The 25,608-nt window shown below is 47.7% G+C and overlaps 1 protein-coding gene across 3 annotated transcripts in view; it reads right to left on the bottom strand.

Annotated features, from left to right (window-relative positions):
* GARNL3 (GTPase activating Rap/RanGAP domain like 3) overlaps positions 1–25,608 on the bottom strand; it is a 203,782-nt gene that overhangs the window by 123,606 nt on the left and 54,568 nt on the right. For 2 of the 3 annotated variants that reach the window (XM_083158543.1, XM_083158542.1), the window contains exon 2: positions 24,998–25,018. The exons of the other annotated variant lie outside the window; for it this stretch is intronic. In XM_083158543.1, coding sequence (XP_083014669.1) covers positions 24,998–25,018 — 21 coding nt within the window. The remainder of the gene's footprint in view (positions 1–24,997; positions 25,019–25,608) is intronic. 3 annotated transcript variants of the gene reach the window in all.

Below are 25,608 nucleotides of genomic sequence, written 5' to 3'. Positions count from 1 at the left end.
AACCATGTGCACTGCCTGGGGGGGGGGTTGTCCATTTGAGATGAGCCAGAATAAGGCCCTTTGTCCATCCCCTTCCAAACATCATGTGACAATGAATTCTCCTTACATAATAACACAAGAGAATCGATTAGTACCTCCCAAATGAAAACAAACATCTTATATACTCTGTGCTGCTGTGACTATACAACTTCCACTATATAACTCTCGGCTGGTGGCTTTCTGCTGCCTCCAATCCTATCACCGCCCTGTCACATGCAGCCCTGTCCTCGCTGACACATCACTCATCTCCTGCTATACTCTGTGCTGCTGGGGACCCTGCTCCTCCCATTATATAACTCTCAGTCTGTGGCTTCCTGCTGCCCCCATTCCCCTCCTGACACCATGTCACTGCCCCTGTCACATGCAGCCCTGTCCTCACTGACACATCACTCATCTCCTGATATACTCTGTGCTGCTGGGGGGGACCCTGCTCCTCACACTATATAACTCTCAGTCTGTGTCTTCCTGCTGCCCCCATTCCCCTCCTCACACCATGTCACTGCCCCTGCCACATGCTGCCCTGTCCTCACTGACACATCACTCATCTCCTGATATACTATGTGCTGCTGGGGACCCTGCTCCTCCCACTATATAACTCTCAGTGGTTTCTTTCACACATTCAGGGAATTTCTACATAAGAATGAATGTAGATGTGAGCTTGAGAGTCACAATCGCCCTGATAACATCTGCATTGGATGAGGATATCACACCTCACACTATAATGAGATTCCTGGGATAACTCTTGCCATTAGAATGCCATCTAAATTGTCATTTATCAGCTTTCATGAAGGAGAAATGTACATTCAAGGGCAGGAGGGAATATCTGCCGTCCTGTAGCTTCCCGACGTGTTTATGTGCCCTGTAAATCACTCTGATTATATTCTGCATTAATTCAGCTGTAATGCACTCCGGAATGAGGAGGCGCCTATACAGAACGTGTTTCACTACAAGGTTATATTATATATACAGCAACAATATTGTGTGTACAGTCTCTAATTCTCCTTATGTGCGGTTGAGCTGCCGAGGAGACCAGACTAATATATTATAAAGATCTGTAACATTATAATGGTTTGTCTTTCTTTAAGTGCACCAGTCAGCTTTGTACTGTGTTCATCTTCTGATCATCTGGTATTTCCCCAGTATTCAGAGGCTAGGGTGCAGAAAAACCGCTTTCCAGATCAATGGGATGATCACAGCAGCACAGAATATTTCAGGAGACATGTGCCGATCCTTCAGGCTCCTGTCACGCAAATCACAGACACACACATAGTCAGTCTGTCACACAGCTCTCAGCATGCCATTTGATGACAGGGGGGGGGGGGGGCGGATGTCACATTGCACGGAACAGGTAGAATTGCATGTGCAGTATTGAAAGCGGGAAGTGCTGTCGTTTGTGATACATCACATAGGTTAATACATATGTGATTAGTATCATTGCGTTAATAAAGTCCACTGTGCACGTGGTAAGTTGCCAGATGTATCGCGTTCAAAATAGGATTCCTGGCTTGAATCTCAGCGCATCCTGTGATAGCAGAGGGGAGGGATTAGGTGGCTGTCACTTCACAAACAGACCCTGGAAATTGCTGAAACCTCTCTGCTCAAAACATTATTTGTTATGTGACTGTGGTTGCCATGGAAGTCACACAACTTTGGGAATACTGAACAATTAGATTAAGTGAGGGCTGCATAGGTATGAGTGCATTTAAGAGCCTGTACATTTTGTGATTGGTTAATAAAGTTTTGTTGGTAGGTAGATGTCATGGACACCCATAGAGGGAGAAAGTGTTGGTATTTCGGCGGTTGGAGTCCGGCGTCGGGATTTTGAACGCCGGGATTGTAACTGCATCCCCTCTCAATGGCAACCTGGTCTTTTGTCTATCACCTAATTGGCTTTTTAAAAATATTTAATTAAAATCGGCGGGAAGGTGCTCTCAACCAGCTGTCATGTTGAGGTACAGGTGGTCGCTGTGCAGTATTGCCCCCCTTTGCCAGGACCGCTGGTGAGTCCTGCCTCCACAGGGGGACGTTCTGTACTTCCTGGAAGTGTCCTCGCCATGTCGTTGACAGCGTGGGCTGTACCTTCAGATAGATGGAGCATTCATCGCCTATGTTATAAGTTGGGGCGTTCTAGTCACCGCCATTACTAACACCCATTGACCGAAGCTGGTCTCCAAGCACTTTCCTAGCCACCCCTTTACCAATAGGGTCATACCAGTTAATAAATATCCATGACCTTTTAACTTATGCAGTTATTGTCCGTTTCTTTATTTTAGTGATCGTGTCCATGGGATTTCTTTCTATAGGTGCCCATACACGCTGCGATTATCGCATGCGCTTTGAACTTTAAAAGTACAAAATGCATTGCATCAGCTTAAATCGTACCGTGTACCTGCGGGGATGCGATGCGATGCACATCCCCACGGGTACAATATAGTAAAGCACAAAAAGTATCTGCAGGCAGTACTTTTTGTGCTTCACTGCATCGCATCAGTTTTGGAGTACATGCGATGCGATGTCCATTAGTAACAGAGGCTGAAATCGTGTCGCATCGCACCCGCAAAGTACAGTACATCGCATCCACTTCAAGTGCCAAAATCGCATGGCAGCTTGAAGTTCAAAACGCACAGCACACAAAATCGGTGCGTGTATGGGCACCTTATGGGTAATATAGAGTTAAGCTAGTGAGGTCAATCGCTAGAGGTCAATAGGCGCCTTATTAATCATTAGTAGCAATTTATAAAAAAAAACGTACAAATTAAAGATAAATATCAGGCATCGAGCACAATCCCATCCCGACGTTACCAGGCGCTTCATTGAGACACATCCTGTCATCAGAATACAGCATATGTTGACACGAGTGCTTACATATTGGGTAACCTAGAACTACAGTGTTACAGTAACGAAACAAGAGTTACGTAACGCGGCTTTTGTTTTACAGAAAGCAGAAGTCGCAGGGGATCCTGCACCTTACATGGAGGGGGATACCTCCCCCCAAAGACCCGCGCATCTCTTACCTGCCTTGTCAGGGGGGGGGGGGGGGGGCATTTTATTAAGATGGGAGGTCTATTTCAGATGGGATGTTGCTATGGCAACCAATCAGATCATATCTATTATATCTATTGGACTGTGACTGGCCCAAGGTTTCTTTCCCGGAAGGTGCCAGAAGGCTTCAGAAAACCGAGTGGCCCTCAGGAAAATAGAGGAGTCTCCCGAAGCTGCCCGTATCGGCCCACCCAGAGTAAAGTGGGCCGACCTGGTGGGCGATGGCGCGTTTCGCAACCGGACCGATCAGCTGGTACACAGTATGTATGGAGGGAGAATATAATAGTGCGCCGAGTGCAGCGAGCCATGCGAGGGAACGCGGTACACTGATACAGAGTCCATGTCAACTAATGGCGAAATTCGGGACAAAAAACCGTGAAGAACTCATGTCAACCTTTTGTCAAACTTCCGACCCTTTCGACCGCAGCCCTGATGACCTTTAGTTGTTGACCCTATGACCCATGTCTAATATGTGAATATCCCCTGTACAGGTATTACTGGGTTACCAATAGCCTCGGACTGGGCGTCCCACAAAATGATCTGTCAGTCTATTAGCAGCGGACTGCGTCTGTCAGGGCTGGCACAGACGCTGCACACAGCAGGTGTCACTCCAGTGCTCTATGCCAGAGGAAAGAAAAGGTGCGCGGTGTTTATTCAGTGTGACATTGAGTGATTGTGCGGAAATGAAAGCAGAAAGAGAAGGCAGAGGATGAATGGCAGCCATCCAGCCGCGAAGCACACATGCTAATGCCGGGGCCTATACATTATAGTACAGGTGCGCGGCTATAGTCTGCACCCGGCTGCAGAATAATATCTCATCAGATCTCTTTCCCATCTCCGAGCGGCCTTTGTTCTGCAGAAAGACGGAGGCGCTGGGGGACTGATATCACAATGAAGGCTGCGCTGTATATTCATTTACAGTAGTTTATTGCATTTTACTAATCCGGCGCTTCCTGGAGTGTACTTCAAACTTACTGCACCTGTAAGGAGCTGGCTCTGTACCGTTACCTAGTCACATCGCATTTGAGAGTGATTCAGCATTGCTCGGTGCCACCTGCCATATTTCAGTGAACGTCCAGCCCATACCCCAACTCAGGGGTATGGGTAAAAACCGGACCCGGACAAGACCCTGAACCGCCGGACCGGGCATCAAACTCTGCATACCGGAGCTTGTAGGAGGGTGTCCTGTCCGGGGGGACTTCACGTGATAGCTGTCACCAGGGAGAGCACCAGGGAGAGGCATAAAGCCTCCTTGTATGGTCCATGCATGTAGCAAAGAACGGAAGGGTCCAGATCACACAGGTTGGCTGTAATCTCCCCTTCCCCATGTACCTGGTGACAGCTATCACCGGCATCCACCCGGACAAGACACCCCCCGGATGGGGAACCTCCCGGATCGGACACTACAATCTCCGGAATGCAGATTTTGATGTCCGGTCCGGCGGTCCAGGGTTTTGTCCGAATCCAGTTTTTACCTAGTCCTCTAACTCAGTGACTTTAATGCCCCTTTCCCACTGCAGCTCAAAAACGGTAAATTGCTGATTTTTCAGTGCAAAATACCGTTTAAGGCTGCAGTGGGAAAGTGCCAGAGTTGAAATACCATTTAAAGTTAAATGGTATTTCAACCCGTTTTAAAAGCAGAGTCCTACACGTTAAAATAACGTTTTTGAGGCAGTGAGAATGCCTCAAACGTTATTTAGTGATAACAACAGGCTACAATTCGGTGATAGGCTGTTGCCTGTGTTCTGATCCTCCCCACAACCAGGAAGTTTGTGGGGAGAAGATTGTAGAAGAGTGCACACGTTTTTGGAGCATTGCTGGTGATATTTAATTAATCAAACAGCAGAATGTAAGGAGTTGCAATTCACATGCTGAATCAATCAGCATTACAGCAGAAACAATGACAAAATCCACAGAGACATGTGCTCTGCCAGCCATGGTGATTGTAGGGATGGCCATCGACCATCGATGATTTGAAATCATCGATGGTTCATGGCCGATGTAGAATACTTTAGCCATCGATGGGGGAGAACCAGATGGTTTCCCTACATCGATGGAACAGCAAAACAATGTTTTGCTCCGCCCCCCCGACACCCGTGAAGCCCCGCCCCCGTGTTTTGATTGGCCCACAGGCCAATCAAACAAACATAATGGATGACCATCGATATGTAAAAATATCAACGGACAACCATAGCATAGTTTAGCACTATCGATGGCCAGTTGCAGAATTGCCATCGATGGCAACCATCGATGACAATGGCAACGATGGCCATCCCTAGGTGATTGCTGCACTAATCCGTCCTGGCCCCTCCCCCTCCTTTTATACTGTGAAAACATCATAGGTGTGTGCCTTTTTAACCCTGAAAAGCCCATTTAAAATGACAGGCACTCATTTCTGCTGTAAAAACGTTTTAAACAGCTTCAACGTTTTACCTGCAATGGGAATGGTACTTAAATGGTATTTTAAATGGTAATCTGCTGCAGTGGGAATGCTAATACCGTTTTAAATACCATTTAAGATTACCAGTACTTTAAACGGGTCTGCAGTGGGAAAGCAGCATAAGTGATAGAATAACATCCCCACTTTTCGCTTTTATGCTGCTTCCAGACCGCAAAACTGGCTTTGACCCTGTATTTGGAAACGTTTCCAAAAACGGGTCTGCCAGGTAAAACCCCTTTCACACCGCATCTCTTAAGCGGTATATTACCGTTTAAGTGCGTTTTTTTTTACACTGGCAGACCCGTTTTTGGAAACTTTCCAAAAACAGGGTCAAAGCCGCCCCCCCCCCCGGGGGGTTAACACCCCCAAATCCCCCCCACCCCAGGGCTAACAAGAACCCCCCCCCCCTGTGCAGCCGGTACCTCCGTTGCGTGATCCGGCACTGCAGTTGGTCGGGGAAGCACTTATGAAAAAAAGCGACTTTCAGAAAATGGCTGCCCCATAGGAAAATCAGTTTTAAAAAACTGTCTTTCGTATGGGGGCAGCCATTTTCCAAAAGTCACTTTTCTTATAAGAAAAGTGACTTTCGGAAAATGGCTGCCCCCATACAAAAGACAGTTTTTTAAAACAGGTTTTCCTATGGGGCAGCCATTTTCTGAAAGACGCTTTTTTTTCATAAGTGCTTCCCTGACCATACTTCACTGCCGGGATCCACAACGAAGGTACCGGCTGCACGGCGTGTGTCGACACATGCGCGGGGGGGGGGGGGGGGGGGGGGACACACGCGTGGGGAGGGGGGGGGGCGGCTCCAGTGCTGCGAATATTTAATGAGTGCTCACGGTAAAAAAACGGCAATATACCGTGTACAAAGTGCGGTCTGAAAGGGGCTTTAGAAACTTTAGTAAATTTACTCCTAGGACTGTAGACTTTACCCCTAGGACTGTAGACTTTACTTATACCGGAGTAGATGCCTCAATACTCTGAGCCCCTAAATGAACAGATGCTTCTCACGTACAAGAGGAAACCCGTTCCCTTCCACCTCCCTATCAGAACATAAACAGGAGTGTTTATACCAGGCCCCATAAAACATTATGGAAGGGTGACTCATCGCCCCCTTGTGGCAGTAAATATTTATAATGACAGTCACAACTATCTGTCACACACAGCGACTTGTCTACCTTGCTTGCTTATGGCGGTGACAGTTAAAATAATATGAATTTCCGTTGTCAATGCGACACAACAAGACAGATAAATCTCACCAATGGTATCACCAGGTTGCATTTGCCTTTTCATTTACAGACGATTTTAAAAATACAGGATTTGCCGCCATGTCTACATCAAAAACAAGGCCATAAGACTGCGGTGGAACAGTGCCTCCAGTGGCCAAACTGGGCACTACAATGGCAGGCCTAACAATACATAACTGAGCAGAAACAAGAAAACATTATTATATTTATATATTACATTACATAACATTACTACGTCGCCGAAGACACCAAGAAACATGCGAAAAACTCATGCCAACTTTTTTGCCATGTCAACATTTTGCTTGTGAACTTTAAACTCTGTTTGCTTTGATCTGCGGAAATCTTATAACATATTTGGTTACACATTAGGAAACGAAACGTGGTGGCGAGGGCGGGGGGGGGGGGGGGGGTGTTTAACACCTCTCGCCTTCCCAGCCGTACTCTAACCAGATAAAATCACAGAAATTAGATTTCCCTGAGAACTGTTGAGTCACGATTGGATTAGGCAGATATAATGTATTTAGCGGCGGAGAGGGGTGTCTGTTGCAGAACATGTTCCAATAGATCTGGATGGGATAGATAAAGCTTATTCATATATACATAGTGATACTGAAATGTCCAGAGTCTGTATAGGGGGGTTATTCTGATTCACTCGGAAAGGCACAATCACTCTCTAATGTACAAACCCATGTGCAGGGGGGCTGATGTACCACGTGCAGAAAGTGTTAGATTTGGGTGTTTTATTGTTTCTGTGCAGGGTAAATACTGGCTGCTTTATGTTTACACTGCAATATAGGGTACTTGTTTCCTAGTACGGCGCCCACGATATTCAGTCGTATGGCATTGTATTCAATTTAAAATTGTATACCATTGTATATGGCATACAATGCAATGCGATGCGATTTTAAATTGTATAAGTACCTTAATAGGTGCTTACAATGTTAAATGCACCCCCACGCCACCGCGTCAACGCCAACCCGAAGCGTGGCGAGTACACGTCCTCCGACCTTTTCATACCCCCACTATCCACGTCGGCGTGGAGTTGATTCTCTATAGTGTGGCGAGCGCAGCGAGCAACCAAGCCCGAAGCGTGGCGAGCTCACCCAAATCGAATTCTCTCTGCACATGTCACATCTGCCCCACCTGCAGTGCACATGGTTTTGTCCATCGAAGAAGGATTTTGTCAGAAAGAGTGAACTAGAATAATGGCCAATGTGCACTGCAGGTGGGGCAGATGAAACATGTACAGATAGAATTAGATGCGGGTGAGTTGTTTTGTTTCTGTGCAGGGAAAATACTGGCTGCTTTATTTCTACACTGCAATATACATCTCACTTTGAAGTAAAACCCCACCCAAATCTAATTCTCTCTACACAAGTTACATCTCCCCCACCTGCAGTGCACATGGTTTTGTCCATTTGAGAAGGAATTTGGGTACTTGTTTCCTATCTGGGCGCCCACGATTTTAATCGCGGGCATCGGGGGTAAAATCGGGGCCATCGCGGGCATCGCGGCCGATAAAAAATCGGGTGCGATGTGCCAGACGTGATGCCCGCGATTTTCCCATAGAGAACAATGTTAAATGCCTCAATTTACCCGCGATGACCACGATTTACCATAGGAAACAATGTTAAATGGATCAATTTACCCAAATCAGCATAGGAACAATAGTAAATGGGCCAAAAACACCCCTGAACACTGAAATGTCCCCCCAAAAGTAGTTGACGCCACCCCGCCATCAACGTGAACCCGAAGCGTGGCGAGCGCAGCGAGGGGCGGCGGTACGCGTCCTCCGACCTTTTCATGCCCTACTATCCACTAGGGCGTGGAGTGAGAATAGAATAGTGTGGCGAGCGTAGCGAGCCACCGAGCCCGAAGCGTGGCGAGCGCAGCGAGCCCCGAGAGGGGACGCGGATACCTTCACAGGTAAACGCGTCCCTTCGCGGGCTTCCCAGGTGTCCACGTCGCCATGGACACCTGGGAAGCCCGCGAGGGGACGCGTATAACTGTGAAGGTATCCGCGTCCGCTCGCTGCGCTCGCCACACTATTCTATTCTCACTCCACGCCCTAGTGGATAGTAGGGCATGAAAAGGTCGGAGGACGCGTACCGCCGCCCCTCGCGAGCTCGCTGCGCTCGCCACGCTTCGGGTTCACGTTGATGGCGGGGTGGCGTCAACTACTTTTGGGGGGACATTTTTATGTTCAGGGGTGTTTTTGCCCCATTTCCCATTGTTCCCTATGATAATTTGGGGAAATTGATCCATTTAACATTGTTTCCTATGGTAAATCGCGGTCATCGCGGGTCAATTGTGACATTTAACATTGGTCCCTATGTAAAATCGCGGTAATTGCGTCGGTCGCATCGCATGTCATTATAATGACATGCGATGTACCCGCGATGCCCGCGATGGGCGCCCAGATAGGAAACAAGTACCGGAATTTGCCTTTGCGAGTGAACTAGAATAAGGGCCAATGGGGCAGATGTATTAAGCCTTAACAAGAGATAAAGGCAAGGGTGATAAAAAGAAATAAACGTCCAGCCAATCAGCTCCTTACTGACTTTTTTAAAACACAGCCTGTAACATGGCAGTTGGCAGGTGATTGGCTGGACGTTTATCTCTCTTTATCACCCTTGCATTTATCTCTTGTTAAGGTTTAATACATCTGCCCCACTGTCTGTATAGGGTGTAATGATTTTTCTTTTTTATCTTTATCCCAAGTTGTTTAGACCTGAATTACAGAGTAAACTGAGACAATAAACGCCACAAATGTCAATAAGAACCATTGGTGCAGGTCTGTGTAGCCAGATGTAGAACACACAATAGAGGAAGGTGAATAAAGGCCCCCATACACTTGGGCGACTTGTCGTAAAGACAAGTCAGCCCCGATTTCCCCTGAGCTTCCCCCGGCAGCTCCCCGGGGAGCTTGATAAGATTTGGCACTTGATGTGCCATTTTTTACATGTGATAAATCGGATGCGATTTATCACATGTAAACCCGGGGAGTAGCAGGGGGGGGGAGAGGGTCCGTGGCAGGGGGCGCCGCGGGGACCGGAGAGTCAGCAGCGGGTTGCGGCGGGAGGCCGGGAGCATAGTAAAAAAAATCCTATTCAAAATCTGGGCGGCCGCTGATTGGCTGAGCTCTCAGCCAATCAGCGGCCGCACAGGTTTTGAATAGGATTTTTTCTATTCTCCCGCTCGCCGCAAGGTCTGGTGTAGCGGCGAGCGGCGAGAGTAAATCCTATTTAAAACGGTGGGTTGCGGCGCGCTGCTGGAAGGGCAGAGGCAGCGTGCAGGGGACGCTGCGGGGGACAGTGACAGCGACGGAGAGCCGGGCAGGGGGAGGCGGGAGCTGTCAATGCTGGAAAAAAAAAAGCCCATACAATGAATGGGAAGCCTGTGATTGGCTGAGTGCTCTCTCAGCCAATTGCTGACTGGCTGAGAGAGCGCTCAGCCAATCACAGGCTGCCCATTCAATGTATGTTTTTTTTTATTCCAGCGCTGACAGCTCCCGGCTCCCCCCTGCCTGCCTCTATGTTACTGCCGCCTATGTGTCCCCCGGCCGCAGCGTCCGCTGACTGCACAACTAGCAGTGTCCCCCGCCCCCAGCTCCCTCCACCTGCCCGGAGCATTTACAGTTCCCCTACCCGACTCCTTCGGCAGCGGGGACCAGTCAGGGGAAGCGGCAGGAGCAGGCTGGAAGCGGGGAGTGGTCCGGGGGAGCGTCAGGAGATGTAGCGGCAGATGGGGACCACAGATGGAGAACAGAGACCGGAGGCGCGGCGGGAGAATAGGAAGAAATCCTATTCAAAAGACCGGGCGGCCGCTGATTGGCTGAGAGCTCAGCCAATCAGCGCCGCGGCTGCCCGGTCTTTTGAGTAGGATTTCTTCCTATTCTCCCGCCGCGCCCCCGGTCTTTACTCTGCATCTGCGGTCCCCGTCTACAGCTCCCCCGAACCTGTCCTCAAGGTACCCATAGATCTATCGGATCTGAAACATCGTGGGTGCTAAAAAGTACCCACGATGTGCCCATGATGGGTCAGATCCGATACATCTTATGTTCAGCAGGTCCGACGCCCTGAACCGATCCAATGCGCGCGGGAACGCGCATCAGATTGGATCAGATGTCACAAACTACCGATTTTGAGCCAATTTCACCCGATTTATCGGCCCAAAGTGCCGAAATCGGATGAAATCGGCTCAAAATCGCATAGTGTATGGGGGCCTTTAGAATCCCCTATTGGAGAGAATTCCCCCTATTGCGTTATCCTGCACCACACAATACATCCCGTCCTCTCACCATCACAGCGAACTTCTATTTCTGGACCTCGTGTTTTATTAAAGAGCTGGCGGGTTTTCCAGAGGCGCGTACCCCAGAGAGATCAATACAGTCTGAGGGTAAGAGAATAGTTTGTAAGAATGAGTTTACAGATGAAATCCGACTAGGAGCGGCCATTGTGGATATATGCTCCGCATAGATAGAAATCGCCTCAGTCACCTTAAATGTTTGTCGCAGATATAGCTCTCCTGCGCCCCGGTGTATCACAGGATGGCGCAGAGGAACGAGGAGGGCAGGCAGAGACAAGGAATTAATGTTTTATGGGTGAATCTGCTGGGGCACATGGTAGGCTGCAGGTCTCTAGTGTCTGTGCCACGTGAGGAGAGGAGACAGATGTGCAGAATTCTTCAGTGCCGTGCATTGGATTATCGGTTCTGCACTGCCTGCCGCACGCTGCCGCCATGACACATTTATATATAACTATACCACATGTTAAGTCATTGTTGCAATTACTTATATGGTATTTTGTGTAGGTGTGAGCACCTGCATTTTTCAAAGAATTTGGAGTTTGTATGTTTTTTTGCTCTTACGCTATTTTTTTACCTCAATAACATTAATTTCCACTCATTTCCAGTCTATTCTGAACGCCTCACACCTCACAGTGTTGTTTTTAGGCCAAAAGGTTGCATCGAGGTTGCTGGAGGACTATGCTAAGTGAGACATGTGGGCGGAGCAAACACGTGGCGAATCTAGGAGTGGCACTGCAGCGGCAGACGGATGGCAGTTTGAAAAACTAGGCCCAAAGAGCACATAATGGCAAAAAAAAGACGGGGAACTTGTGTATTTTGGCGGCGCCCGATTTGAGCATCGTTCGATGAACGTATCGCATCGCATCGTATGCAATGTACCCGATGGCATGCGATGCAACGCGATTTTGACCCCCTATACGATGAAAAATCGTATATAAGCACCCTAAAGGGTGCTTTTGAGCACCCTAATGGGTGCTTACAATGTTAAATGCACCCCCACGTCACCCCCCCACTATAAACGTGAACCTGAAGCGTGGCGAGGGGCAGCGGTACGTGTCCTACGACCTTTTCATACCCCCACTATCTACGTCGGCGTGGAGTTGAGAATAGATTAGTGTGGCGAGCGCAGCGAGCCACCGAGCCCGAAGCGTGGTGAGCGCAGCGAGCCCCGCGAGGGGATGCGGATATCTTCACAGGTAAACGCGTCCCTTCGCGGGCTTCACAGGTATCCGCGTCCGCTCGCCACGCTTCGGGCTCGCCACACTAATCTATTCTCAACTCCACACCGACGTGGATAGTGGGGGTATGAAAAGGTCTTAGGACGCGTACCGCCGCCCCTCGCGGGCACGCTGCGCTCGCCACTCTTCGGGTTCACGTTTTTAGTGGGGGGGTGCCGTGGGGGTGCATTTAACATTGTAAGCACCCATTAGGGTGCTTATACAATGTTTAATCGCATCGCATCGTATGGCATTGTATGCCATGTACAATGGCATACAATTTGAAAATTGTATGCCATCGTACACTAACCAACGAAATCGCGTCGCATAGCATCGTATGCGTAATGGTATACGATGCGATGGGCGCCGCCAAAATACACAAGTACCAAAAGAGGGGTGATGAGGAGGGCATAGATCGTTGTGTGAAGCTGAACCACTGAACATATGTTATGAATATAGGCCAGGGCCTTAGCTGTTCCTTGCCACTCCATGTCGTAAATGGCATATTGGCAAGCTTACGTTTCTCCTCAAAGGATTTACATTTCATTTTTTTCTTTGTGTTACTGAACTTTTTGGATTTTACATGCCTATATCACTCTACGATGACATTGGGCATCAGCCTTGGCAGACAACGTTGATGGCATTTCATCCTCACTGCCATTACTAGTGGCAGCAGCTTCAGCATTAGGAGGAAGTGGTTCTTGTTCTTCTTTCACTATTTTATCCTCCAAATGTTGGTTCTCCATTATATTTCTGGAGTGGAATTATGCACCAGTTGTATAACTGGACTGGAATCATGCACCAGTAGTATAACTGGACTGGAATCATGCACCAGTAGTATCACTGGACTGGAATTACGCACCAGTAGTATCACTGGACTGGAATTACGCACCAGTAGTATCACTGGACTGGAATTACGCACCAGTAGTATCACTGGACTGGAATTACGCACCAGTAGTATCACTGGACTGGAATTACGCACCAGTAGTATCACTGGACTGGAATTACGCACCAGTAGTATCACTGGACTGGAATTACGCACCAGTAGTATCACTGGACTGGAATTACGCACCAGTAGTATCACTGGACTGGAATTACCCAGCTGTAGTGTTCCCGCTAGGCTGTTTTAGCGGGGCGCTGCGCCCTGCCCGATTTTTAAAGGGCAGAATGCGCCCTGCCCCTCTAGCAGCGCCCCGCTAAAACAGCCTGCTGCCTGCCCGCCGAAGTGCACCGGTGAAGCCATAGATTGCGGTGCACGGCGCTTTCCCGGCAGCTCGGGGACGTAGTTACGGCCGGGCACGCCCCCTTCAGTGATGCGCGGCCCGGGCACGCCCCCTTCACTGACGCGCCGGCCCGGGCACGCCCCCTTCACTGACGCGCCTGCCCGGGCACGCCTCCTTTAGTGACGTTGGTGTGCCCGGTCAGCCCCTCCAGCGCCCTGCCCCGTATGGTTCCTAGAAGGAACACTACAGCTGTATCACTGGACTGGAATTACCCGGCTGTATCACTGGACTGGAATTATGCCGCTGTATCACTGGGCTTTAATGGCAGTACCTCTAGACAGGACTTTTGCAGCAGTACCACTGGACTTTGATGACAGTACCACTGCACTGGACTTATGCCACAGCAATATAACTGGACAGAACTTATGCCGCAGCACTATCAATGGACTAAACAGCACTTTCACTGGACTGGACTATACAGCAATATCAATGGACTATACAACAGTATCACTGGACTGGACTATACAGCAGTATCACTGGACTGGACTATACAGCAATATCAATGGACTATACAGCAGTATCACTGGACTGGACTATACAGCAGTATCACTGGACTATACAGCAGTATCACTGGACTGGCCTATAAAGCAATATCAATGGACTATACAACAGTATCACTGGACTGGACTATACAGCATTATCACTGGACTGGCCTATACAGCAATATCAATGGACTATACAACAGTATCACTGGACTGGACTATACAGCAGTATCACTGGACTGGACTATACAGCAATATCAATGGACTATACAGCAGTATCACTGGACTGGCCTATACAGCAATATCAATGGACTATACAACAGAATCACTGGACTGGACTATACAGCATTATCACTGGACTGGACTATACTTCCTCACTATCACTGGACTGGACTATATACAGCACAATCAGTGGACTGGACTATATACAGCACAATCAGTGGACTGGACTATATACAGCACTGTCACTGGACTGGACTATATACAGCATAACCTAACTCTCCCACCCCCTGCAGCCTAACCCAATCCTCCCCTTGCTGCCTAACCTTAACCTTCCCCCTAGTGCCTAACCCTAACCCTCCCATACAGCAGCCTAACCCTAACCCTCTCAACCCCTGCAGCCTAACCCTAACCTTCCCACCCCCTACAGTCTAACCCTCCCACCCCCTGCAACCTAACCCTAACCCTCCCACCCCCTGCAGCCTAACCCAATCCCTCCTCTAGTGCCTAACCCTATCCTCCCCCTGCAGCCTAACCATAACCTTCCCCCTAGTGCCTAACCCTAACACTCCCATACTGCAGCCGAACCTTAACCCCACCCACTTTCTGCAGCCTAACACTCCCACCCCCTACAGCCTAACCCTCTCACCCCCTGTAGCCTAACCCTAACCTTCCCAACCCCCTGCAGCCTAACCCTCTCACCCCCTGTAGCCTAACCCTCCCACCCCCTGCAGCCTAACCCAATCCCTCCTCTAGTGCCTAACCCTATCCTCCCCCTGCAGCCTAACCTTAACCTTCCCCCTAGTGCCTAACCCTAATCCTCCCATACTGCAGCCTAACAGTAACCCTCTCACCTCCTGCAGCCTTACCCTCCTACCCCCTGCAGCCTAACCCTCTCACCCCCTGCAGCCTAACCCTAACCTTCCAACCCCCTACAGTCTAACCCTCCCACCCTGTGCAACCTAAACCTATCCCTCCCACCCCCTGCAGCCTAACCATAAACCTCCCACCCCCTACAGCCTAACCCTAAACCTCCCCTCCCCTAGACTAACCCTAACCCTGCCCTCTAAATTGGCCTAACCCTAACCTCCCATAGTCTAACCACCCCCCTGGTGCCTAATCCTAACTTCCAACTGTAATCCCTGGATCCTCCCACATGGTGTCACTGCATCCACTACTGCACGCTCGTACTGCTATCAGGACAGCGATTCCACATGGGCTATAATGGGTTTTACTGCAATTTATATCATCTCAGCCCATAGAAAATGGACTGAAATAATATTGGACTGAGATAATATAGAGGGGGCCCGGACAATGGGCCAGGGTCAAAGGTGAATTTCGGAACAACAAAAATATGCTAATAATGCATTCGCTGGGTACAAAGATAAACTATCGGTTGCACCATTGATCGCACATCAGTCACACCATCGGCTACACCATCGAACCTCTGGGCAACAAAATGCTTCCGATGCAAACAGTCAATGATTGATAGTCTGCTACCAATTGGGGGTGAGGAATGGGTGGTGACCTTGTATTCAGATGGTAGACCCCCAACCGTCATCCACCTCCGTATCCCCAGACATATCGGCTCTGGTAGCCTCCCACCCCGCCGCTGGAAGGGGGGGGGGGGGGTCAGGAAAAAAAACCCAGGGGACATTACAATGAAACGTTCTCAGGATTGATTTCTCTCCATCAAGATCAGGTTCCGGCTGTTGTTACAAAACAGAATTAACAAAATAATAACACACAATATGGTGTACCTCTCTGCGAGGCTTACAACCCGCGTTTTATTGTTCGTCTGATTATCTTATTGATTGGCCTGATAAATATTTAATGCATTACTTCCAGTTCCATGAGGTCTTTAGTCTATAATGGAGGAGGGGTAAGCACAACGGCGCTTTCTACCGAATGACCACTGAATACTTACGCAACCAACGCACAAGCAGGGGAAGACGCGGGTCCGGGACCCCCCCATGTGGACGTTCAACTACAGTATGTCTGGCTTACAATTGCTTTGGTGATCATCATCACTACATATGTATAGGGATAGCCATCGACCATTAATGATTCAAAATCATCGATGGTTTATGGCCGATGTCGAATACTTTTGCCATCGATGGGGGAGAACCAGATGGTTTCCCTCCATCGATGGCACAGCAAAACCGATGCGAGCATAGCTCTGCCCCCCGACACCCGTGAAGCCCTGCCCACGTGTTTTGAATGGCACACAGGCCAATCAGTCAAACATAATGGATGACCATGGATTTGTACATCTCTTGATGGTCATCCATTGCATAGTTTATCACTATTGTTGGCCAGTTGCACTTTTGCCATCGATGGCAACCATTCATGGCAAAAGCAACGATGGCCAGGCCTACATGTGTACAGCCATCAGATCACCACACAAGCGTTACCCCATGGTACTCGTCCATACGGTGCACTGTAGATGGGTAGATGGGTATAATTTGGTTACACGTGGACGTTAGGCGCTGGTTGGCTGGTACGTTATCTCCCTCTACTTTATTTCACTCCCCTTTATCTCTCTCTCCAATGTTTGATACATCTGACCCCTGGTGATGTCTATCCCCCAAATAAATTTTTGCACAGACTACCCAGCCTATATACAGTACATCACTGTCAGTCAAATTGGTACATTGTCTACAAATGTCACTTAGGGCCTTGTTCTGGTTGGTGCGGTTCTGTCCGCGTGCGGTCGGACGGCCGATGTTTGGTGTTGCGCATGTGCAGAGGCGGGAATTTTGTACACTCCGAACAGGGGGAGGAGAGGGGCGTGAAGGGCTTTTTGGGCTCATTACCATATGTGTACGGGGCGTTCCCATGAAAACGCTGGGCGTAAGTATGGTAATGCGGCCGTGACGCACGTGTGGGGGGCGGACATATGACATAGCCGGATGCCAGCTGCCCGCCCATATCCCTGCTTTTGCACGGAGAAATGCCCAAGTGGTCTGGAGCACTCGGTGCTGCCTGACCACTCTGTCCTGCATTCGATGGTCTGCGACCATCGAATGATGGGTGAGGTTCCCAGGGATGGAGGAGGTGTACACATGATAAATCCACTCACGGCCCGTTCGGTCAGTGGCTTACCACATTCGGACGGAGTGAGCGATCCGTACGGAAGGCGGGGCTAAGAACGCTTGGTTCCTGTGTGCAAATACGCATCCGACGGCACCAACCAGAATAAGGCCCTAAGTCAGAATGAATAACAACTATTGTACTCTCCGATATTTAACCCCTTCCTGACACAGCCAGTTTTTGCCTTCCTGACAGAGCCCTTTTTTTCAAATCTGACATGTATCACTTAAGTGGGGATAACTTTTTTTTGCTTTTACTTATCCCAGTGATTTTGAGATTGTTTTCTCGTGACACATTGTACTTCAAATTAGTGGTAAATTTGGGTCGATACAGTCTGTGTTTTTTTGTGAAAAATACCAAAATGTCGTAAAAAAATGGAAAATTTAGCAATTTGCAAAATGTTAAATTTTCTGCTTGTGAGACAAATAATCATACCACTCAAAATAGTTAATAACTAACATAGACCATATGTCTACTTTATGTTTCCATCATTATTTCAACTTCCTTTTAATTTTTTTGGACACTAGGAGGCTTACAATATGAATAGCAAATTCTCAAATTTTCAAGAAAATTTCAAACACTGATTTTTTTAGGGACCAGTTCAGTTCTGATGTGACTTTGAGGGACTTGTATGTGAGACACCCCCATAAATGATGCCATTTCAAAAACTGCACCCCTCACAGTATTCAAAACAGCATTTTGGAAGTTTGTTAACCCTTTAGGTGTTTCACAGGAATTAAAACAAAGTGTAGGTGAAATTTCAAAATTTCATTTTTTTTGCAGATTTGCAATTTTAATACATTTTTCTAAGGAGCACAGTAGATTTTACTAGAGAAATGTGACTAAAAATTGATTCCCCCAATTCTTTTGTTTTCATAAATATCCTATATGTGGCCCTAGTGTGCACGTTGACCAAACCACAGGCTTCATAATAGAAGGAGCACCTACTTGATTTTGGAGCCTCCTTTTTATGAGATTATTTTTTAGGCACCATGTAGGTTTCTAGGCACCATAAGATGCTAAAATTTAGGAACCCCCCCACAAGTGACCCCATTTTGCAAACTACACCCCTCAGGGAATTCATCTAGGGGTATAGTGTACATTTCAAACCCCCAGGGGTTTCACCAATTGTGGTACAACTGGGCAGTGAAAATGAAAAATTACATTTTTTTACACAAAAATGCAGTTCTGGCTCAAAATTTTTCATTTTCAGAAGGTATGAAGGAGAAAAAGCACCCCAAAATCTGTGCCCCAATTTCTCCCGAGTACGGCAATGCCTCACATGTGACCAAAAAATACCATTTGGGTGCATGGCAGGACTCAGAAGGGAAGGAGTGATTTTTGGATTTTGCAGCTCAGATTCTGGTGGAATGTTGGTGGGTGCTATGTCGCATTAGCAAGACCCCCCAAGCACCAATACAGTGGAACCCCCCCACAAGTGACCCCATTTTGCAAACTACACCCCTCAGGGAATTCATCTAGGGGTATAGTGCACATTTCAAACCCCCAGGGGCTTCACCAATTTTGATACAACTGGGCTGTGCAAATGAAAAATTACATTTTTTACACAAAAATGCAGTTCTGGCTCAAAATTTTTCATTTTCACAAGGAATGAAGGAAACAAAGCACCCCAAAATCTGTGCCCCAATTTCTCCCGAGTACGGCAATGCCTCATGTGTGACCAAAAAGTGGCAGGACTCAGAAGGGAAGGAGTGATATTTGGATTTTGCAGCACAGATTCTGGTGGAATGTTGGTGGGTGCTATGTCGCATTAGCAAGACCCCCAAAGCACCAATACAGTGGAACCCCCCCACAAGTGACCCCATTTTACAAACTACACCCCTCAGGGAATTCATCTAGGGGTATAGTGTACATTTCAAACCCCCAGGGGTTTCACCAATTTTGATACAACTGGGCAGTGAAAATGAAAAATTACATTTTTTTACACAAAAATGCAGTTCTGGCTCAAAATTTTTCATTTTCAGAAGGTATGAAGGAGAAAAAGCACAACCAAAATCTGTGCCCCAATTTCTCCCGAGTATGGCAATGCCTCATATGTGACCAAAAAATACCAGTTGGGTGCATGGCAGGACTCAGAAGGGAAGGAGTGATTTTTGGATTTTGCAGCTCAGATTCTGGTGGAATGAATGGTGGGTGCTATGTGGCATTAGCAAGACCCCCGAAGCACGGTGAAATGATGAACCTAATAATCCATAGATGTGTGGTATATTTTAAAACACTCCTTTATACATAGGCCGGGTTTGTTGGGGCAAGTTTCACAGTGGAAAATAGTTTCCTTTCTTATTCCCTTTTTATAGCAAACTTTGCACCTTTTTTGTGTCCTGCCCTTTCTTGCAGTGGAGGGGATTTCGTTAGGAAAATGCTGCCCTGGTACAATACGGGGGCCAGTACTAGAAGTACTGGGGCCCTCTGCCTGCTGGTTCCCAAATATTAGGCCCTTTATGACTTCCTCTTGAAAGTGCATAAATGTCCCCCTCTGGCTGGTAGAACGGAATAGCACGTAAGCGTTATACAGTGCCATCTGGATGATATACACGGCCAGCTTCTTGTACCAGATTTTTGTTTTCCGCAGGGCACTGTACGGCTTCAGTACCTGATCTGAAAGATCCACTCCGCCCATGTACCTATTGTAATCTAGGATACAATTAGGTTTTGAGGTGTGGGTACTGGTACCTCGTACAGGGATGGAGGTGGTACTGTCTCCATGAATTGTTGTCAGTATAAGGACATCCCTCTTGTCCTTATATTTGACCAACAACATATTTTCGGTGCATATTCCCCTGCTTTCACCCCTTCTCATTACTTGGGCAATGTGCGTTTTTGGGAGGCCTCTTTGGTTCTTACGCACAGTACCGCAAGCTGCTGTACCTCTTGAACCAAGGGCCTTAAACAGGGGGATGCTAGTGTAAAAGTTATCCACATAGAGGTGATAACCTTTATCCAGGAAGGGGTGCACTAAATCCCAGACAATTTTCCACTAACACCTACGAGGGAGGGGGGGCATTCTGGCGGTTCAATTCTTGAATCCTTCCCTTCATATACCCTAAACCTGTGGGTGTACCCTGAGGTGCTTTCACACAGCTTATACATTTTTATGCCATACCTTGCCCTCTTACTGGGAAGGTACTGGCGGAATTTAACCCTTCCTTTAAAATGTATAAGGGACTCGTCAATACAAATAAAATTTTCAGGGATGTACATCTCTGCAAATTTGGCACTGAAATGATCAATGACCGGCCTGACTTTGAATAGCCGGTCAAAGGTGGGATCATCTCTGGGTGGGCACAGTGTATTATCGGTGTAATGTAAAAATTTAAGGATTATCTCAAAACGAGTCCGAGTCATGGCCATACGGTAAAATGGGGTGCTGTACAGAACATCTGTACTCCAATATTGCCTAATTTCTGGCTTTTTTACTATGCCCATATGTAACACCAGACCCCAAAACGTCATCATCTCTACTGCATCTACAGGGGTCCACCTAGCAAATGATGACGTGGGGTTTTGAGCAATAAACTGCTGGGCATATAAATTACTTTGGTCCACCATTAAATTTATAAAATCATCAGAGAAAAATAATTTGAAAAAGTCAATTTCTCTGAGACCTGCTGAATCAAATTGGATTCCTGGGATGGCCAAAAACTCAGGAACCTGGGGCTCAAAATTGTCTGGTGGTGGGGTCCATATGGGATCAATCATTTGGGGGGGGTCTCAGCTGCTCTACGGGGGCGTCTTTGAGGGGGTCCCTCATCAGCAGAGGAGGAAGAGGAGCTTAAGGCGAATCCTTCAAATTCCCCGCTTGCATCACTGGCTGTGTCAGAGTCAGAGTCAGAGGCAAGCATGGCATATGCCTCCTCCGCTGAATACATTCTTCTGGATGACTGGGATGACATTTGGGATGACATTTGGGATGACATTTGGGATGCCATTTTTATTTTTGTGTTTCTGTAAGTGTAATGTTTCAACACGTGTATAGTGTAGGGGGGGTACAAACTTTATTTCAACACTGGGGGTATGTAGTGTGTAGTGTGTATGTAGTGCAGAAAAAAAAATACTTTATACAGGAATTTGATCCCAATAAAAAAAAAAAAAAATTGAAGGGGTTAAAAAAAAAAAAAAAAAAGGTCCTGCGCCAAAAATTGAGCACAGATGTTGGTCAGTAACGTCCGTCACTGAACAGCGCTCAAAGGCAACAGGACACCCACAAAAACAACGTGGGTGTAAAAACAAAAAAAAAAAACAATTTAAAAAAAACTGCAGAAAAAAAATGATATCAACCTGTGCCAAAAATGCTGTTCAGCGATTGTACGTCACTGATCAGCGGCCACAGGACACCCACAAAAGCAACGTGGGTGTAAAAACAATTTAAAAAAAATTTCCACAGCACTCTCCAAAAAAAAAAACAATTTAAAAAAACTGCAGAAAAAAAAATGGTACTTGTTTCCTAGAACGGCCACAATCGTGAGTGATCGTGGCTCTTAATTAAGGGACACGATCCTCACGATGTGGCCGATTTTTTACAATTTTTTCACTTTGAATGACAGAAATCGGGTCAATCGGTCGGTCGCGACCAATTAAAATCGGCCGCGATGCGACCGACCGATTGACCCGATTTTTCCATAGACTTCAATGTTAAAAAATCTTTTAACATTGAAATCGGGAGGATCGCGTCGGTCTTGTGCCATTATAATGGCACAAGATGAGATGGACTTGATTAAGTCCATCTCACATAGGGTAAAATGATAAAAAAGGTGAAATGGCCCAATATGACCCATTTCACATTTTTTATGTGCCCGCCATGACCCCACGATAGACGTCAACCCGAAGCGTGGCGAGCGCAGCGAGCCCGCGAGGGGCGGCGGTGCGCGTCCTCCGACCTTTTCATTCCCCTACTATCCACTAGGGCGTGGAGTGAGAATAGAATAGTGTGGCGAGCGCAGCGAGCCACCGAGCCCGAAGCGTGGCGAGCGCAGCGAGCCCCGCGAGGGGACGCGTATACCTGTGAAGTTAGACGCGTCCCCTCGCGGGGCTCGCTGCGCTCGCCACGCTTCGGGCTCGGTGGCTCGCTGCGCTCGCCACACTATTCTATTCTCACTCCACGCCCTAGTGGATAGTAGGGGAATGAAAAGGTCGGAGGACGCGCACCGCCGCCCCTCGCGGGCTCGCTGCGCTCGCCACGCTTCGGGTTGACGTCTATCGTGGGGTCTAGCCCACTTAGTAACATTTGGGGGGGCAATTGAAACAAATCTGGTGAAAAAAAAAAAAATCGGGTGAAAAATCGGTCGGTCGGATCGGTCGCATCGTATGCGACCAAATCGCATGCGATGCGATCGATCCGATTTTTTATCTTACGACCACAACGATCTAAATCGTTGTGGCCGTGCTAGGAAACAAGTACCAAAAAAATGATATCAACCCTGTGCCAAAAATGCTGTTCAGTGATTGTACGTCACTGATCAGCGCTCAGCGGCCACAGGACACCCACACAAGCAACGTGGGTGTAAAAACAAAACCCCACTGCACTCTCCAAAAAAAAAAAAACTGCAGATCAGTGATGCAGTGATGCACCACTGATTAGCAGTGAGGGGCAGCAGACACACAACCTGACAGGGTATATATATTAAAAAAAAAACCTGGACCCCCAAAAAGTTGCTGATTAATTAATTAAAACTGACCAGCACAAAAGGGGGGGCAGCAGGGGGGGCAGCAGTCAGTTGCACACGCAGCACAACCTTTGGTGCAACTGACAGGTATATATATATATATAAAAAAAAAAAACCTGGACCCCCAAAAAGTTGCTGATCAGTTAATTAATCAGCACAATCAGCACAAAAGGGGGGGCAGCAGGGGGGGGGGGCAGCAGTCAGTTGCACAGGCAGCACAACCTTTGCTGCAACTGACAGGTATATATATAAAAAAAAAACCTCTGCACCCCCAAAAAGTTGCTGATCACCTCAGATATAGTGATCAGCACAAAAGGGGGTGCAGCAGACACAAAATATAGCACTCTCTATCACTCTCTGTCACTATCTGTCCCTATCTCTCACGATCTGTGACTCTATGACACTGCTGCAGCAGCACACACAGAAGTCACAAGATCCAGGAAGTATCCAGCTGCTGGCAGCACGCTACCAGCGGTGATCAGTGGTGATCAGGTAAGTTTGAGGCAAGGATCAGGTATGTATCACGACAGATTGGCACGGTGACCGCTCTGCACGCAATTCCAGACCGGAATGGCGTCTGCAGCGCAGTCACCGTTAGTTTAAATCACGCGCCTTGGCTGTGATTGGTCCGTGGGTCCCACGGACCAATCACAGCCTTGGGGGCAGGTGGGGTGAGGTGTCGTCGTCACCGATGACCCCCTCATACCCCCTGACGCCCGGCGGTGATTGACACCTGTGTTACCGAGCGTCTGATTCGCCGGTAACACAGGAAAACGCTGTGAATGGCTGTTCACACTGAACAGCCAATCACAGCGATCGCCGACGGGGGGGGGCGGCATCGCAGCCCCCCCTGGGCATGCAGGGACATGTCTGCTGTCAGGGACAGCAGACATCGTCCCTCTGTCCCCACGTCTATAGACGCGGGGACAGTTTAAAGTCATGACGTATATATACGTCATGTGTCGGGAAGTACATCCCGGCCATGACGTATATATACGTCAAATGTCGGGAAGGGGTTAAACGGTTCTGGTATAAAAGGTCGAAGGTGTTTAGGTCAACAGATGATCGTCAACACAAAACAGCTGTCATGAACAAGGTCAAAATAGACAGAAAATCGACACAAGCAAAGGGTCAACATGGAAATCTTTGACGCATGAAAGGGTCAACATTCATTTTTCGTGGTTTTTTTTTTTTTATGTGAATTTGTAGACTTCAGCACATGGAACCCAAATTAGTACACCGCTTTGCAGCCTTTGCTCGCCATGCTTCTGGAACTTTACCGTACCCAATTGGAGTTGGATAATAAAAAAAAAAAACATAAAACAAAAACCTTCAGAAAAGGAAACTGTTTGAAAAACCCATGTCAGCCTTTTTAATATATGAATATATAATACAGTATATACTGTAATCCGCTCATACACTACGATGCTATGATATTTACAAGATCTGTATAACTAGATACCACGGACCACTGGAGGCCACTCAACGGACCACATTATTCCTCTGTGTGCTAAAAGATGTCATAACAGAAAGGAAAGCAAATTTTGCAGGGACACTGATTGGTTTCAATATTGCTGGATGTGGAGAGAGGGAGCTGTGAAGACAGAGATTGGAGGTAGGAGCGGATAGGTACTGGGGTTAGGATGGAGAGTTTGTGGGATAAACACTGTCACAGCTCAAAGTGAAAATAAAAACAGTCACAGCTCAAAGTGAGTACACTGCAAATGCTGTCATTTTGATGGGCTTATACAGTATACATAAGAATTGTATAACTAAGAAATGAACAGCCCTATATAAAATGTCTAAATACAATTATATTGTTGTAATCAGCCTTTGTTATAGGAGTGTTTTACAGCCAGCACAATACAACAGCATAACGCGTAACATACAGTACTGTATAATCTAAAAACACACAATACAGGGATATCAAGACGTGACTGTACCTGCCGGGGAGGGCTGTAGCTCTGAAACCAGGAAACGCAGCAATAAGAGAATCACAGAGAAAAAACGTGTTACTTTTATAATCACAGGTACACAATCTCTGCATATAAATATAGTAGTGACACAGACACAATCTCTGCATATAAATATAGTAGTGACACAGACACAATCTCTGCATATAAATATAGTAGTGACACAGACACAGTCTCTGCATATAAATATAGTAGTGACACAGACACAATCTCTGCATATAAATATAACATAGTTGCCGACTTTCTGGCTGCTCTCCCCGGGAGAGAGCAGCCAGCTCAGTATGGCAGGAGGGAAAAGGGGTGGAGCCATGGCAGTGATGGGCCGTTTAGGGGTGTGGCTAGAGCGATCACGTCATTTTAGCCACGCACCCCCCCCCCCCGCGCAATGCCGGTATTTTATGCATTGCACTGCGGGGAGCAGGGTTTAAGTGACGCGATCGCGTCATTTGACCCACCGAACCCCCCACGGACCCCCTCTCCACCGGAGAGGTAGGACAATGCGGGAGGGTTGCCGTCCTTTCCGGGGGGCCGGGAGGGGGACCCGATTTCTGGGACCCTCCCGGACATTCCGGGAGGGTAGG

The sequence above is a fragment of the Crinia signifera genome, chromosome 9, assembly GCF_055691185.1.
Source record: "Crinia signifera chromosome 9, ASM5569118v1, whole genome shotgun sequence".
NCBI lineage: Eukaryota > Metazoa > Chordata > Amphibia > Anura > Myobatrachidae > Crinia > Crinia signifera.
The sequence above is the reverse complement of the archived record's forward strand: the minus strand, read 5'-3'. Positions and strand labels throughout refer to the sequence as shown.